General features: G+C 34.5%; 1 protein-coding gene across 3 annotated transcripts in view; it reads left to right on the top strand.

Annotated features, from left to right (window-relative positions):
• Nucleotides 1-1,269: 1,269 nt before the first annotated feature.
• Nucleotides 1,270-15,072, top strand: part of TMEM156 (transmembrane protein 156) — a 38,421-nt gene continuing 24,618 nt past the window's right edge. For all 3 annotated transcript variants that reach the window (XM_081524615.1, XM_081524713.1, XM_081524797.1), the window contains exons 1-2: nt 1,270-1,434; nt 14,096-14,365. In XM_081524615.1, coding sequence (XP_081380741.1) covers nt 1,347-1,434; nt 14,096-14,365 — 358 coding nt within the window. In that variant the 5' untranslated portion in view covers nt 1,270-1,346. The remainder of the gene's footprint in view (nt 1,435-14,095; nt 14,366-15,072) is intronic.

Consider the following 15,072-nt stretch of genomic DNA (forward strand, 5'->3'; position numbering starts at 1 on the left):
TTCACCATGAATTTTGCCTACTCTTTATTAATATTCTAAGACAATGCATTTTTGTTTCACTTGGATTGTCATAATGAAAGATCTTTTTTTTTTAATGGGAACTGAACATGTGGATTCTGTAACAGTAATCACATTGCTTTAGGTTTAATGAGTCTCATTTTACTGCTTTTGGTGGTACAGTGGTAAAGACTCCACCTTCCAATGCAGGAGATGCAAGAGATGCAAGAGATGTGGGTTCGATATCTGGGTTGGGAAGAATACCTGGAGAAGGAAATGGCAACCCATTTCAGTATTCTTGTCTGGAAAATTCCATGGACAGAGGAGCCTGGCAGGCTACAGTCCATGGAGTCTCAAAGAGTTGGACATGGCTAAGCACACACACACATGCAGTGTAGAAAAGTAAAACCAGAATTTTACAAGTCTTTAGTTTATCCTTCGGAGAAGGCAATGGCACCCCACTCCAGTACTCTTGCCTGGAAAATCCCATGGACGGAGGAGCCTGGTAGGCTACAGTCCATGGGGTCGCTAAGAGTTGGACACGACTGAGCGACTTCACTTTCACTTTTCCCTTTCAGGCACTGGAGAAAGAAATGGCAACCCACTCCAGTATTCTTGCCTGGAGAATCCTAGGGACGGCAGAGCCTGGTGAGCTGCCGTCTATGGGGTCGCACAGAGTCGGACACGACTGAAGCGACTTAGCATAGCATAGCATAGTTTATCCTTATATTTTGTGCTATTTACTGTTTTCTAGACATACTGTTTTTTGAACACCAGAACACAGGACAGTGCCTAGCACTTAAAAGGGGGTCAATAGGGAATTCCCTGGCAGTCCAGTGATCAGAACTCCATACTTTCACTGCCAAGGTCAGGGAACTAAGATCCTGCAAGCTTGTGGCCTGGCCAATAAATAAATAAAGGATTCAATAATCACTTAATAAGTAAATGAATGAATGATGTTTTTACAACTGACATAATAGACATTCATCATTTCATTTTTGATGAGTATATTGTGTGTTTATATTTGCTCACACAGATTGGTAAGCATAGGAAAATAGCTTCAGATTTAGATGAGGACAAGCCCCTTTATTTCCTGACATTGTTTCTTCACTCTTTCTTATTTAGAAGACAGTTTGAAAGTGCTTGTTACAAAACAGTCTTCTTAGCGGAAAGTGACTCAAAATGAAGAAGTCTCAGTTCTAGGTCTCCTTTTGGCAAAGTCTTACCCAAGAGGAAGTGAGCATGAGGTAAACTGCATAAACTTAAAGTGCTGCAGAGAAGAAACGTAAACCAGGAAGAAACATGCCATCAATATACTTGATGGGAACACATGTATCATGTGAAGAGACATGACAAAAACAGCCCTCCTTAAATTACTTTTGGTCATAGTGATCATGTTCATTTTAATTTTGCCAGAATATTTCAAGACACCAAAAGGTGAGTAGTTACAATTTACTTTTCCTTTTTTAATTTTTTAAAATTATATTGGTTAATGGTTACAGGAAAGGCCTTATTTTTGGATACGTGCTGTGAGGGCTGAAGTTCTATGTCTGGAAAGCTAATAAAATGAGATTGTAATTTTAGTTGACTTTTACATGGTACAGTAACCTTACTTACAGTACTTAAGTATTGTGTGCAATAATGAAATGAAAAAAATGAAAAGAAATACTTAAAGTCTGTAGTCTAGCTTTCAAACATTGAATTTACAACAATTTCACCATATGATTTTGCTCTTTGAAAGTTTCCTTCAAAATAGCTTTAAGTATGCTTTTACATCCTGGAATTACTTTACACATAAAGCAACATTTACTATGTTAAAAATGCTTGCATTCCTTTCCATTACAACTATTTCACACGAATGGCTTACTGTTACTTTTTGAAAAAAAAGTATAAAGATTTTTTTCAAAATACAGCTAAAATAAGATGGGTAAAAATTTAAGTGGCTGTATACCTGTATATATTTGTAATTAGAGAAGAATGGGACAAAGTTACCTCTGTTTATATTTCAGAAAATTGTGATATTGCTGAAACCTAGGGTAGGAAAAGAAATAGATGTAAATTTAAACTCCTTTTATATGTCAGTAAGATTTGAAAATGTATTAGCATGATTGTTTGAATGGTAATTGTGCTCGCTAGCATTTTATAAGAAGAAAAATTTACAAGAAAATGCTGTATTCTGTCATTAAAAAATTAAAATATGAATTGATTAAAATCAGAGAAAAGCTTGTATTTGATGACTTTTTACAATGATTGTTTATTGTTGTATATACATATAGTAAGTGACTTGATGAATACACTGTTGTTAATTACATTTAGTGACATATTGCAAGGGTTATTTAATACTACATATACATGATGTGAAGTAGCAGATAATTTCTTTGCTTAATAAACACTATGAATGTACATTTTGTGAATAATTAAAATTTTCAAATCTCTCTTGGTTTTCTAACATTATGTTGCTTAGATTAAGCAATCATAGCATATATTTTAATTGATCTATTTGGTAATGACTGGTTAGTGTTTTGTGACAACTGGTTAAGTACAAGAGCATGTTAAAAATTATTCTTTTGGGGGCAGATGTCTCGACAAATAATCGACCATCATTGATAATAACTTTGTACTCTCAGTTTCCTAATTGTTTACAGTAGCTTTCAAATACTACATTTACTGCCTCCTAAAACTTAAAATAGCCATGTCTCTTTCCCTGGTCCAAGAGCAATGTAGAACTTTCCTCCAACTCTTTTTGGAGTGATGGATTTATTTGAGAATTTTGTTTTGAAGGAACTCTCCTTGGGGCCAACAAACAAAACTATTTGAAAACCACCATTTTGTCCTGATATCGTTTTGTGGTAGCAGTAATTTTGCACATAGCCACCATAAGTGAAAAGTTGATTAGGCAAAATGTTTTACACATATGATAGTATAATAGTAATGCTTTATATTTTATAATGGTTTATGGATCATCAGGAGCAAATTAATATAGACTCATTTTATACAGTTCTATATTGATTAAACTAAGGATGCATAATTGTTTTGTCTTTTTTTGGTGGCAATTTTTAACCACAACAATAGCTCCTTATGAAATGAGTTAACTTGTTAACCAAAGTATTTTGCAAAATAAGCTATTTAGTAAGATTATTTAGATGGTAAGGTAAGAGTGTTCAAGTACTAAAATTAACCTTGAGTTTCTCCTGTAGTCTTACTCTCCCTATCAGTTACTTGTGTCTCTTTTTCCATTCTTATGTTCTATTCACTTTAATATCTAAGATAAATATTATAAAATGATTTTACTTATAAATTATGTACTGATACACTGTCTTTAACATGTCAAATGAATTCAAAAGGAATCTTAATGAGGAATAATGTATTCACAAGGTTTAATAGATTTGATTTCAAAATAATAAGCCCTCTGAAGACCTAAGTTAAAAATAGAGCACTCTGTTTGATCATTTTTCATCAAGAATGTATCTGAGTCTCTGAATAATCATTACTCAGAATATGCAGTTATTATAATTACATAGTGTAAGCTATTTAGTCTAACTTCTTTGGAAAGGGAACTTCTTTAATTGTATTTGGGACTTGTAATAACTCTGCATTGGTATTCACTGGCAAGAGAGCATATTCTAGCTTTCAGTTTATTGGAAAGGCATCTTACACTAAGACATAGTAGTGAATATAATGGTTTCATACTCTTATATTGCATTAAATAACAGAGATACAAAAGGGAGTGGGTATATTTTTATTCAGAGCTTCTTGAAGTTAAGGAAGCTGGGTTATTCCAAACAGGAGACATTTTATCAACATACTTTGGGTGGATTTACAGTGTTTAAGAGAAACAGAGCTCTGGTTAACTCATATAAATCTCAGTGATCTTTTGTTTATTTATTCTTTCACTTATGAATAGTGTCCCAAGGCTACAAAAATGAAACGCAATTCTTCCTTCAAAAAGTTTTCAGTCAAGGGGAGGACTGACTGATAAATAATTAAATACAATACTGTAATAATGAAAATAACAATGTAAAAGACACAATGGGAACATAAAAGTTGCTTCCAGTCCTCTCTGGGGGAGGGCATTTCTTCATTTTTATTCACAAAACAAAACAACTGTCAGAGTTCTAATGATCAATTAATATTTCTCCTTAGCTATGTTAAGAAGCACTTTCTAAAAGGAGTTGTTACTGATTTTCAAATAAAATGTATTTGTACTGATATCTCAGAAACTCTTGAAGTCAGAAATTATAGAGTTATGTGAGTATATTCCAGATTGTGGTGATGAGGACCAGGAATTGCACAGATGAAAACACCACAGACCTAATTTTATTTGTTGTTTTGATTTCCTCTCTTACTTTTAGGAGTCAAACTCACATATACTGTTTATCAGCTTTCATTTCCCTTCCATTTCACACTTTCTGATGGAAATGGCAGTATAGTGAACAGTGAAATTGAAGAAAACAAAGGATAAAAGAAACTTAAATACCTATAAAGGACAGGATAAACCCTGAAGTATATGAGCATATATTCATATTACTTATGTCTTTATTATAAAGACCAGTGTAATCAAGGATAACTGCAATTATTTTGAAAAATTTTTATCCTAGTGCTTAAAAAATAGGTCCTTATTTTCTTATTGGTTCTCTCTTTCAATCAGCAATACCCAATCAGGTTTGGAATACAGTCATGACCATTAAAAAAAGGTTAAGAAATACATATTTATGCATACATATACAAGTACTATCCCTGGAGGAGGGAATCGCAACCCACTCCAGTATTCTTGCCAGGAAAATCCCATGGACAGAGGAGCCTGGCGGGCTACAGTCCATGGTGTCACAAAGAGTTAGACACGACTGAAGCGACTTACCACAGCACAGCATCAGGTATTATATACCAAATACTTTTACATATAATAAATTATTTTAGCTTATTAAATACTTCAACTCATTAATGGTGAAGTATTGTTCTCAAGAGAGACTATTTTGAAAATCTTTGGGAAGAAAGAATAAATCTAGATGGATAGATTTACTTTGTTGTAAGATTTTATTTCTTGCTGAATTTTCTGAATCATTACAGTTTTTAAATGGCTACTAATGGACATGGATTCATATATATATTATATCTTTGATGTACATAATGACAAAAAAAAATGCTTTTCACTGCTTGGGCAGAACTGGCCTTATTCTCTCATAGGCTAGATTACAATACCAACAAACCTTGCCTAACTACTTGTCTCATTCATTTGCCTTTGTAGATAAATGTTCTCTCGAATATCTTCTATCTGCCACATTAGAAGGCGTTCAATGAGTATTTGTGACTAAGTGAAATTTCTGAGTCATATTATAAAGGAAATAAAAAAATATTATAAAGAAAATAAAAATAAAATGCTTTCGGGAAGGAAGCATTTCTCATCAGACCCTCACAACCATCTCTTGATTTAAGTAGGCCAGGCATTATTATCCTCATCTTACTTTTTTGGGGGGCCACACTACACAGCGGTAAAGAATCTGCCTGCAATACAGGAGACCTGGGTTTGATCCCTGAGTTGGGAAGATCCCCTGGACAAGGGAAGGGCTACCCACTCTAGTATTCTGGTCGCAAAGAGTCAGACACCGACTGAGTGACTTTCACTTTCACACAGCTTATGGGATCTTAGTTCCCTGACCAGGGATGAAAGCTGAACCACCTGCAGTGGAAGCACAGAGTCCTAACCACCATCAAGGCACCCCCTCATCTTACATTTTTGAAACATAAAATTTCACAAAAATAAACCTTGAACTTTTAGGCTGCTCAACCTCTGAAATTTATTTCACAGAATCTTTTACTTAAAAGATATACATCTCTTTACCTTGAATCATTTTTCTGCCATTTTTCCCCCAATGGAGAATTCCATAGTGTGGTATATGATAAAAATGGCAGGTATAAATTTATAGTTTTAAATTCTTTGATATAAGAACAGTGAGATAAACCCAAGGTAAGTAGAAGGCAGGAAATATAAAGACAAAAGCAAAAGTCAATGAAATTAAAAGATACGAAAGAAAGGATCAATAAGTCAAAAGTCAGTTCTTTAGAAAGCCTAATTAAATGGAAACACCTCTGGAATGATTGATGTTTCAGTTTCTTATGGCTGCTGTACAAATGACCACAAGTAACTTCAAACAGCACAAATATATTATCTTAGAGTTCTGTAAGTAGAAATCCAGCAGAGGTCTCATTGGGCTAAAATTAAAGTGTTAGTAGGGCTACATTCTTCTCAGAGGCTCTAGGAAAGAATACCTTTATTTTCTTGTCTTTTCCACCTCCTGGAAGCTATCTGCTTTCCTTGGTCTATGGCTTGTTCGCACCTTCAAAGCCAGTGATGGCCCGTTGAGTTTTTCTCACATGTGAATCACATGTATGATCACATTATGCCTACCCAGATAATCCAGGATAATTTCTCTATTTTAAGAACAGTTCGTTAGCAACTTGAATTCCATCTTTTGACTCAATTCTTCTTTGCCATGGCATGTAACATATTCACAGGTTCTGGGAATGAGGATGTGGATATCTTAGGGAGGCCATTATTCTGCCTGCTAAAACTGAATAATCAAAAAAGAGAAGGCACAATAACTAACTTAGGAATGAAAAAGAGACATAGAAATTAAAACTATAATGAGATTATTATGAATAGCTGTAAGTCAATAAACTTAAAACATAAAGACACATTTCTAGAAAAAGATAACTTATCAAAACTCACTTGGGAAGAAATGGAAAATCCAAGAATTGTAGAACAATTAAGAAAATTGACCAATGGTTTAATTTTCCCTGAAAAATCACTTGATTCAGATGTTTTTATATGCAAGTTCTGCCAAACTTTCAAGAGATAGATTGAACAGATAAATGCAATTTGTCATAAACCGTTTCAAAAAATACAAAAAGGGAAACATTTTCCGATTTATTAAAATTTTTAAAAAATTTTTATTTATTTATGGCTGTGCTGGCACATCATTGCTGCATGCAGACTTTCTCTAGTTGCACTGAGTGGGGACTACTCTCCAGTTGTAGTGTGTGGGCTTCTCATGGTGGTGGCGTCTCTTGTCGTGGAGCATAGGCTCTAGCACAGGTGGGCTTCAGTAGTTGGCACTCCCAGGCTCTAGAGCACAGGTTCAGTAGTTTTGGCACATGGGCTTAGTTGTTCTGTGGTGTGTGGGATCCTCCTGGACAAGGGATGGAACCCATGTCTCCTGCGTTGGCAGGTGTATTCTTTGCCACTGAGCCACCAGAGAAGCTCTCCAATTTATTTTTATTTTTTTATAAGTTTATTTATTTATTGTCTGGGCTGGATCTTTTGTTACTTGGACTTTTCTCTAGTTGTGGTGAGCAGGGGCTACTCTCTATTTGTGGTGCGCAGCCTTCTCATTGAGGTTGCTTTCTCATTGTGGAGCATGGGCTCTAGGGCACTCAGGCTTCTCTAGTTGCAGCTTGTTGGTTTGGTAGTCGCAGCTCCCTGGTTCCAGAGCACAGGCTTAATAGTGTGGTGCACTGGCTTAGTTGCTCCAAGGCAGGTGGGATCATCCTGAATCAGGAATTGAACCTGTGTCTTCTGCATTGGCAGATGGATTCTTTACCACTGAGCCACCAGGAAAGCCCCTCCAATTTATTTTTTAAGGCTAGTGTATCTTAGTATCCAAACCTAACAAAGACAGTACAAAAAGAGAAACTTTACATCCAATCTCATTTATAAAGATAGATTAAAAACCTTTAAACAAAACATTAAGAAGCTGATTGCAGCAATGTATAAAAATGATCAAATTAGATTTATTCCTGGAATGCAAGATTGAGTTAGCATTAGAAAATCTAATAATGTAATTCACTATATTAACTGATTAAAGAAGAAAGCCTATATAATCATCTCAATACTTGTTGAAAGAGCACTCAATTAATATATTCAACAGTCTTTATAATTAAAAATTCAGCAAACTAGGAATAGAAAAGAACCTTCTTAAAGAGAAATGGGATATCTAAAAATGATTATATATCAGTCTCGGTGATGAATATCATAAGTATCCTTCTTAAGATCAGGAGCAAACAAGGATGACCACTCTCAACACTTCTGTTCATCATGGTAGTGGAGGTCCTAGTCAGTGCAGTAAGACAAACAAAAGAAATAAAATGTGTAAGGAGTGAAAAGCAAGAAATAAGTTGTATTTATTTGCAGTAAATTAACATATTTATGGGCTTCCCTAGTGGCTCAGTGGTAAAGAATCCGCCTACCAATGCAGGAGACAAGGTTCAGTCCCTGGGTCAGGAAGATCCCTTGGAGAGGGAAATGGCAACCCACTGCAGTATTCTTGCCTGGAGAATCCCAGGGACAGAGGAGCCTGGAGGGCTGCAGTCCATGAGGTCACAAAGAGACAGACACGACTTAGCAACTGAGCACAAGCTTGAAGCATACCTATATAGAAAATTCAAAAGATTTATAGGAAAAATTAAAATTAATAAGGAAATTTACAAAGTGATAAGAAATAAAATTTATATTTGAGAGTCAATTGTATCTCCATAGAGCGACTTCACTTTCACTTTTCCCTTTCATGCACTGGAGAAGGAAATGGCAACCCACTCCAGTATTCTTGCCTGGAGAACCCCGGTGACTGCGGAGCCTGGTGGGCTGCCGTCTATGGGGTAGCACAGAGTCAGACACGACTGAAGCGACTTAGCAGCAGCAGCAGCATACCGCTAACAAACAGAAAAGATATTTCTTAAAAAATACTATTGCCAATAGCAACAAAAATTAAGGTACCTAGGAGGAAATCTAGCAAAAGATGTATGGGACCATGATGGTGAAAATTTGGAAACTTTATTAGAAGATATCAAAGAAGACCTATAAAAGTAGAGAAAGGAAGAAAAGAGTGATAGGAGTAACTCAGTATCATATCTTTCTTCTCCAACTGATTTTGAGATTCAAGTCAGAATCACAACTGGGTTTTCCACCAAACTTAATAAGCTGATTCTAAAATTTATGGGAAAGAATAAAGGATCAAAATTACTAAGACATTCCCAAAGAAAATGAACAAGGTTAGGGGATTTTTCCTATGAGATATAAAGACTTCCCTGGTGGCTCAGACGGTAAAGAATCCACCTGCAATGTGGGAGGCCTGGATTCCATCCCTGGGTCAGGAAGATCCCCTGGAGAGGGGAATGGCAACACACTCCCAGTAATCTTACCTGGAGAATCCCCATGGACAGAGGAGCCTGGTGGGCTACAGTCCATAGGGTCGCAAAGAGTTGGACACAACTGAAGGTTCTAAGCACAGCACACATAAAAGCTTTATAAAGCAAAAGTAATTAAGTCCATCAGATGTCTTTGCCAAGAGAAGAAAAACAAAATTTGGAACCTGGAAATACAGTCATACATACGTACATGGATATTTGATAGATTATAGAGATGTCATTACAGATAGTGGGGAAAAGATAGACTACTTAATAATTGCTAGTACAATTGATTATCCCAGGCGGAAAAAATTAACTTGGTTTCTGACTTCATACTGTCTTAATTCCAGGTAGATTAAGAACTTACATTAAAAGGCAAAACTTCAAAACTTTTAGACGAAAATGGGGATGAAAATCTTTTTAAGAGAGATTTCTTAAACAAGATGCAAAGCACAATTTGTAAAGAAAATGATAAATTAAAACACTCAAATTAAGAGCTTCCTTTAACTAAAAGATCATAAAGAAAACGAATAAACAAGGTACAAATTATGAGAAGATATCTTGATAAAAATGTAAATAACTTATTAAAATTTCAAAGAGAAAAGTTTAAAAGCTCCTAAACATTAATAAGAAAATGACAAACAATCTACTAGAAAAATAGAAAAAGTAGGAACTTTTAAACCATGATAATATTCCATTTAACATTTACCAAATTGTCAAAACTTGAAAAGCTCTGGCCAAGATATGTGTCAATGAGAACCTTTATACACTGCAGGTGGGAGGATAAACTGGTACAACTTCTTTGTATAATGATTTGGCATTTTCTAGTAAAATCAAAGATGAGCATACTGAATACCTGGCAATTCATTCAGTGTGTATGCTAGAGAAACTTCTGTAACTGCATACTAGGAGATATGTTCATGAATATTCATAGTAGTGTTATTTTAAAATAAACTTAATTGAGATATAATTTACATATGATAAAATGTGTCACTTTTAAGTGTAAAGTTGAGGTTTGACAAATTTTTACAGCAGTGTAACTACCACTACAATCAAGATATAAACCTTACCAGCGTCTCCAAGATGTCCCTCATTCTCCTTTGTAAGAAAACCCTTCTCCCACTATCAATACTGTTATCCATTTTCTAGAATTTCATATAAATGGAATCACGTTAGTATGTAATGAATTGTGTCTGACTGCTTTTCCTTGGCATAAAGCATTAGAGATTCTTCCATGTTGTTGTTTGTATCAGTATATTCTTCCTTTTTGTTGCTGATTAGTATTTCATTATGTGGATATGTCAGGAATTATTTATATATTCACTAGTTGTTGGTATTTTGCATTGTTTCCAGTTCTTGACCATTATAAATTTTACAAGTTCCAGGAAGCTTCATATACAGACGTTTTGTGTGGACATATGTTTTTATTTCTCTCTTGTAGATTCCTAGGAGTAGAATTAGTGGGTCACATGCTAAGATACACTTAAAGAACATAAAAATATCTTCCAAAGTGATTGTACTATTTTACATTCCTACCAATAACACATGAGAGTTATGGTTCAAAGCAATATTATCCAGAACAGCAAAAATAGAAATACCTCAAATGCTCAGTCAGAAGAATACATACATAAATTGTAGTATATTCTTTCAAAGATACCACAAATAATTAGTACAGCAATATGCAGCAACACTACTAAAACACATTAAGCAAAAAAAGCAAGTCATAGATGAATACCTAGAGTATAGTCCTTATATATGTATATAATTTGCTAATGAAACATGTTATTTAGGAATATATACATTTTGGAAAGACTCTAAGATGAAGCAAAGGAATGATAAACACATTTTCATAATGGCGTTTAAACTCTGGAAAAGAAGGTGTGTGTAGGGGTGGGATAGGGTACTTCAGAGATGTTGCTAATATTCTGCTCCTTAATCTGTGTAATAGATACATGGGTGTTCATTTATTTTTATTATTCTTTAACTGGAGCAATATATTTTATATTAATACATACTGGAGAAGGCAATGGCACCCCACTCCAGTACTCTTGCCTGGGAAACCCCATGGACGGAGGAGCCTGGTAGGCTGCAGCCCATGGGGTCGCGGAGAGTCGGACACGACTGAGCGACTTCACTTTCACTTTTCACTGTCATGCACTGGAGGAGGAAATGGCAACCCACTCCAGTATTCTTGCCTGGAGAATCCCAGGGACGGGGGAGCCTGGAGGGCTGCCGTCTATGGGGTTGCACAGAGTTGGACACGACTGACGCGACTAAGCAGCAGCAGCATATATGATAAAAATTTATAATAAAAGTTCAAAAAGAAAATAAAGATAGTTCATGTTTCTTTAGCTTTAGTCTTTGCTTTTCTTTAAAAAGAAAAAATAATTGACTTGGCCTTTGTCCTATACTGTAACTTATTTTCCTAATTCTACTTAGTATTCTATATCATTACCTTGAGAGATTGCAGTCTTAGTACTAGAGTAATTCTGGTATGCATTTATCTATCTCTGGAAGTGAGAATTTAGATGTCTGACTCTCAGCAATATTAATAGCAGTAGTTAAATTCATAAATCCTTGTTTATGAAAATGAGATTATGACCCCCCTAATAACAAAAATGATTGAGTAGAATTCATTTATTTCTTAAAATTATACTGGGGAAGGATATGTTCTGTATTTATTTCTTTCCTAATTGAATTATTTAAAAATAAGATTAGGAATCCATCATAAAATGACCTCATAGCCAAATATAAAGGATATACCATCAATTCTAGAAAGCCCGGTTTGTCATTTATTGGATAAGAAGACTGCAGTATTGACAGTAAAAATTTCTCTATCTCCCTTCTAGGTTACAATATAAGAATATAAGTTCAAGAAGTTGAAAATTTCATAAGATGAAAAACATCAGTGAGGAAAATGGAAAGATGGCAAGAAATAAGTTTTTCATGTGTTTTAGTAATACAGAAAAGCCATAGACTACAGATTTGCATCAGATAGTGAATTCCTATAGTTTTACTGGGACAATGTTATTGAAGACAGTTTTTTTTTAATTAGTTATTAATTCGATTACAGCTTTGTTTACAAATATATTGAAACATAACAAAACTGCATATTTGAGTAAAATACAATCTCCGCCTCCCAAAACTTTTATAGCAACTCAAGTACGAAATGTGTTTATAGCTGGAAATTACCTGTGAAATATTACAGAAACAATTTCAAACACAGATGGCTGGTAAATGAACCTTTAATTTATTAAATCATCAAAATATAATCATCAGTAATGAAACAATTATGAAATTATGATCAAAGTACAAATTCCACAAGTAAAAAAATGTGCCTTAATGGCAATCAATAGTTTCATTTTCTCTTAAGTTTGAATCAGGATGTATGACTAGGAGTAATCACTCTTAAAAATGAAGCAATTCTTTCATTGTGCTCCATATTATTTAGAAAATTTAAAAAATGTATTTTGCCCCATATGATTATGAGAAATGGTAAAGAAAGACACATACAGATGGAATTGAGCATGTCAGTTATTAATATTTTCTCATCCTAGCAAATAACTGTCAAACTGAGAATATCTGAGAGGTTACCTATTCCTTGGTTCATCATAACTGCTACGTAGGGATTTCCAATTTTTACATGGTGAGCTTTAATTACTTGTGTGGATTAAATCTTAATCCATCATAAATAAAGGATAAATTTTTAATTTTTACTTTGGGATATGGGCTTGTATTTTAATAATATACATTTGTTTTCATATACGCTGTATCATTATATGCTACTATAACCCCACAAAATTAGCAGGATCTGGTTATTATCTCTATTTTGCTAATAAGAAAATGAGACTTGTGGAGATGAAGTGAATTGTTCAAGCATCTCAGTTAATAACAGATACAGCACTAGAGTCTTTGTCTTTTGCTTTAAAATAAGTCTTCTTTCTATTAGACCATTACTTCCATATCTGATACTTGTCTGCAGACAAAATATAAAAATTATGATATCTATTAAATTTCATCTTTGGAGATTCAAGTCGGTTGAATAATGGTTGCCCCAAGATATCAGGTGTCAATTCCTGGGAACCTGTAAAAGTTACCTTATAAATAAAAAGGGTCTCTATAGATGATGTTTATTTTAGGATCTTGAGATGGGGAGATTATCCTGCCATATCCAGGTGGGATCTAAATCCAACCACAAGTTTCTGTATGAGAGAGAGGCAGAGGGAGATTTGATACAGACAGAGGGGCAGAAATGAAGATATAGAGAAGAAGGCAATGTGATCATGAAAGCAGAGATGAGTGTTGTGGTCACAAGCAAAGGAATGCCAGCAGTCTCCCCAAATTGGAAGAGGTGCAAGGAACAGATTCCTTCTTAGGGTCTTCAGAGGGAGTGTGGTCCTGGGGATTCCTGAATTTTAGACCAGTATAACTGTCATTGAACTTTTCACCTTCAGAACTGTAAAAGAATAAATTTCTCTTGTTTTAAGCCACCAAGATTTAATAATTTGTTACAGCAGCCCTCAGAAACTAGTACAGAGATTCTGTTCAAGTTTTCCATTTCCTGTTCAACTTCATGCAATTCATGTGAGACTCTATTTTGAAACAGATGGATTCAGAGGAAAATAAGGTTTGTCCATTAAAACTTTCCTAGAAGAGAAAATGGTTGAAATGTTAGGATTTCCAAGAACTTCTCAGCAAAGACTTCTCTTCTCTGGAAATTAATAGGGAATGTTGACAAACTGTTAATAAGAAATATTTAAATGGAGTAGATATTATTGTTTCATGTGAAAATAAAGTCTTGCTGCTGATAAACTGAAATGTACTAAATCTGCCTAAGATAACTGAGGAGCATATTGGGTATTTATCTGAATGCCAAAACCTCAAAATTTCATAGTCAAAATTTTTCTTTTCTTTGTAGGAAACATGTTGGAACTATCATGTCTGGAAGTATATTTACAACAGAATTTCAGCTATTCATTCTTCTCTACAAATGCTTCTTTTGTGACCTTTCTACAACGAATAAGAGAAACTCAGACTATTATGGGAATCTTTCTAAATCACTCCAGCTTTCAAAACTTCACCAGGATTTGCCAAGATATCACAGGGGGATTCAAGACGTGCTTCTCATGTTTGGCTTGTGAGTCCAAAGGAAACACTGATTTTATTTTTCAGGAACAAACATCAAAAGGTAAATGTGAAAGAAAAGTGAGAACAAAATTTATCAAGGATAAATAACCTTATTCTGTGAAAAAAAGTATTAATAATATATTCCAATTTTAAGTCCAGTGGCCCTGAAACACTCAGCTGTGTGGTGCTCGATGAATGACTTGCAGGCTTTGGGACAGTAACTTGTTCTTGGTTTACTTTGATTTATCAAAAACAAAATATCCATTTTTAAAATACATCAAAATGCAGCTATAATTCATGTACATTTGATGGCTAAAGGATTATTTAGCATGCTCTCTTCAAAAGTACTGAAAAAAATTCTAAGTAAACTTGTAGGTTCTCACATAAAATCATACTTGCATTCCCCAAGGAGTCACTGAATCCTCAATGCAGTTGTACCTACTCCTGTCTAATATTCATCCACTGTATATAAATTGTCTTTTTACTTGTTTAACTATCCGGTGAACCTCTCAAGGGCAGGAATCCTGTCTTTGTTCACTATGATATTTCTAAATCTTAGTATAATGTCTGAACTGAGGCACTTAAAAGATACTTGTTTAGTGAATGAATAAATAAAAGAATAACTATGTATTATCCATAATATCTAACCAAACCTTGCATTTATTATCACTTAGAAATTAAATAATTAATTTACAGCTATAAAATATACTGGTGGCCCCAAACCCAAGCATCAAATTTAGTGCTTATATCTATTCAGTGAGATTGCTT

Source organism: Giraffa tippelskirchi, chromosome 1 (assembly GCF_054371585.1).
Source record: "Giraffa tippelskirchi isolate mGirTip1 chromosome 1, T2T-mGirTip1v1.2.pri, whole genome shotgun sequence".
In the NCBI taxonomy this organism is placed as follows: Eukaryota; Metazoa; Chordata; class Mammalia; order Artiodactyla; family Giraffidae; genus Giraffa; species Giraffa tippelskirchi.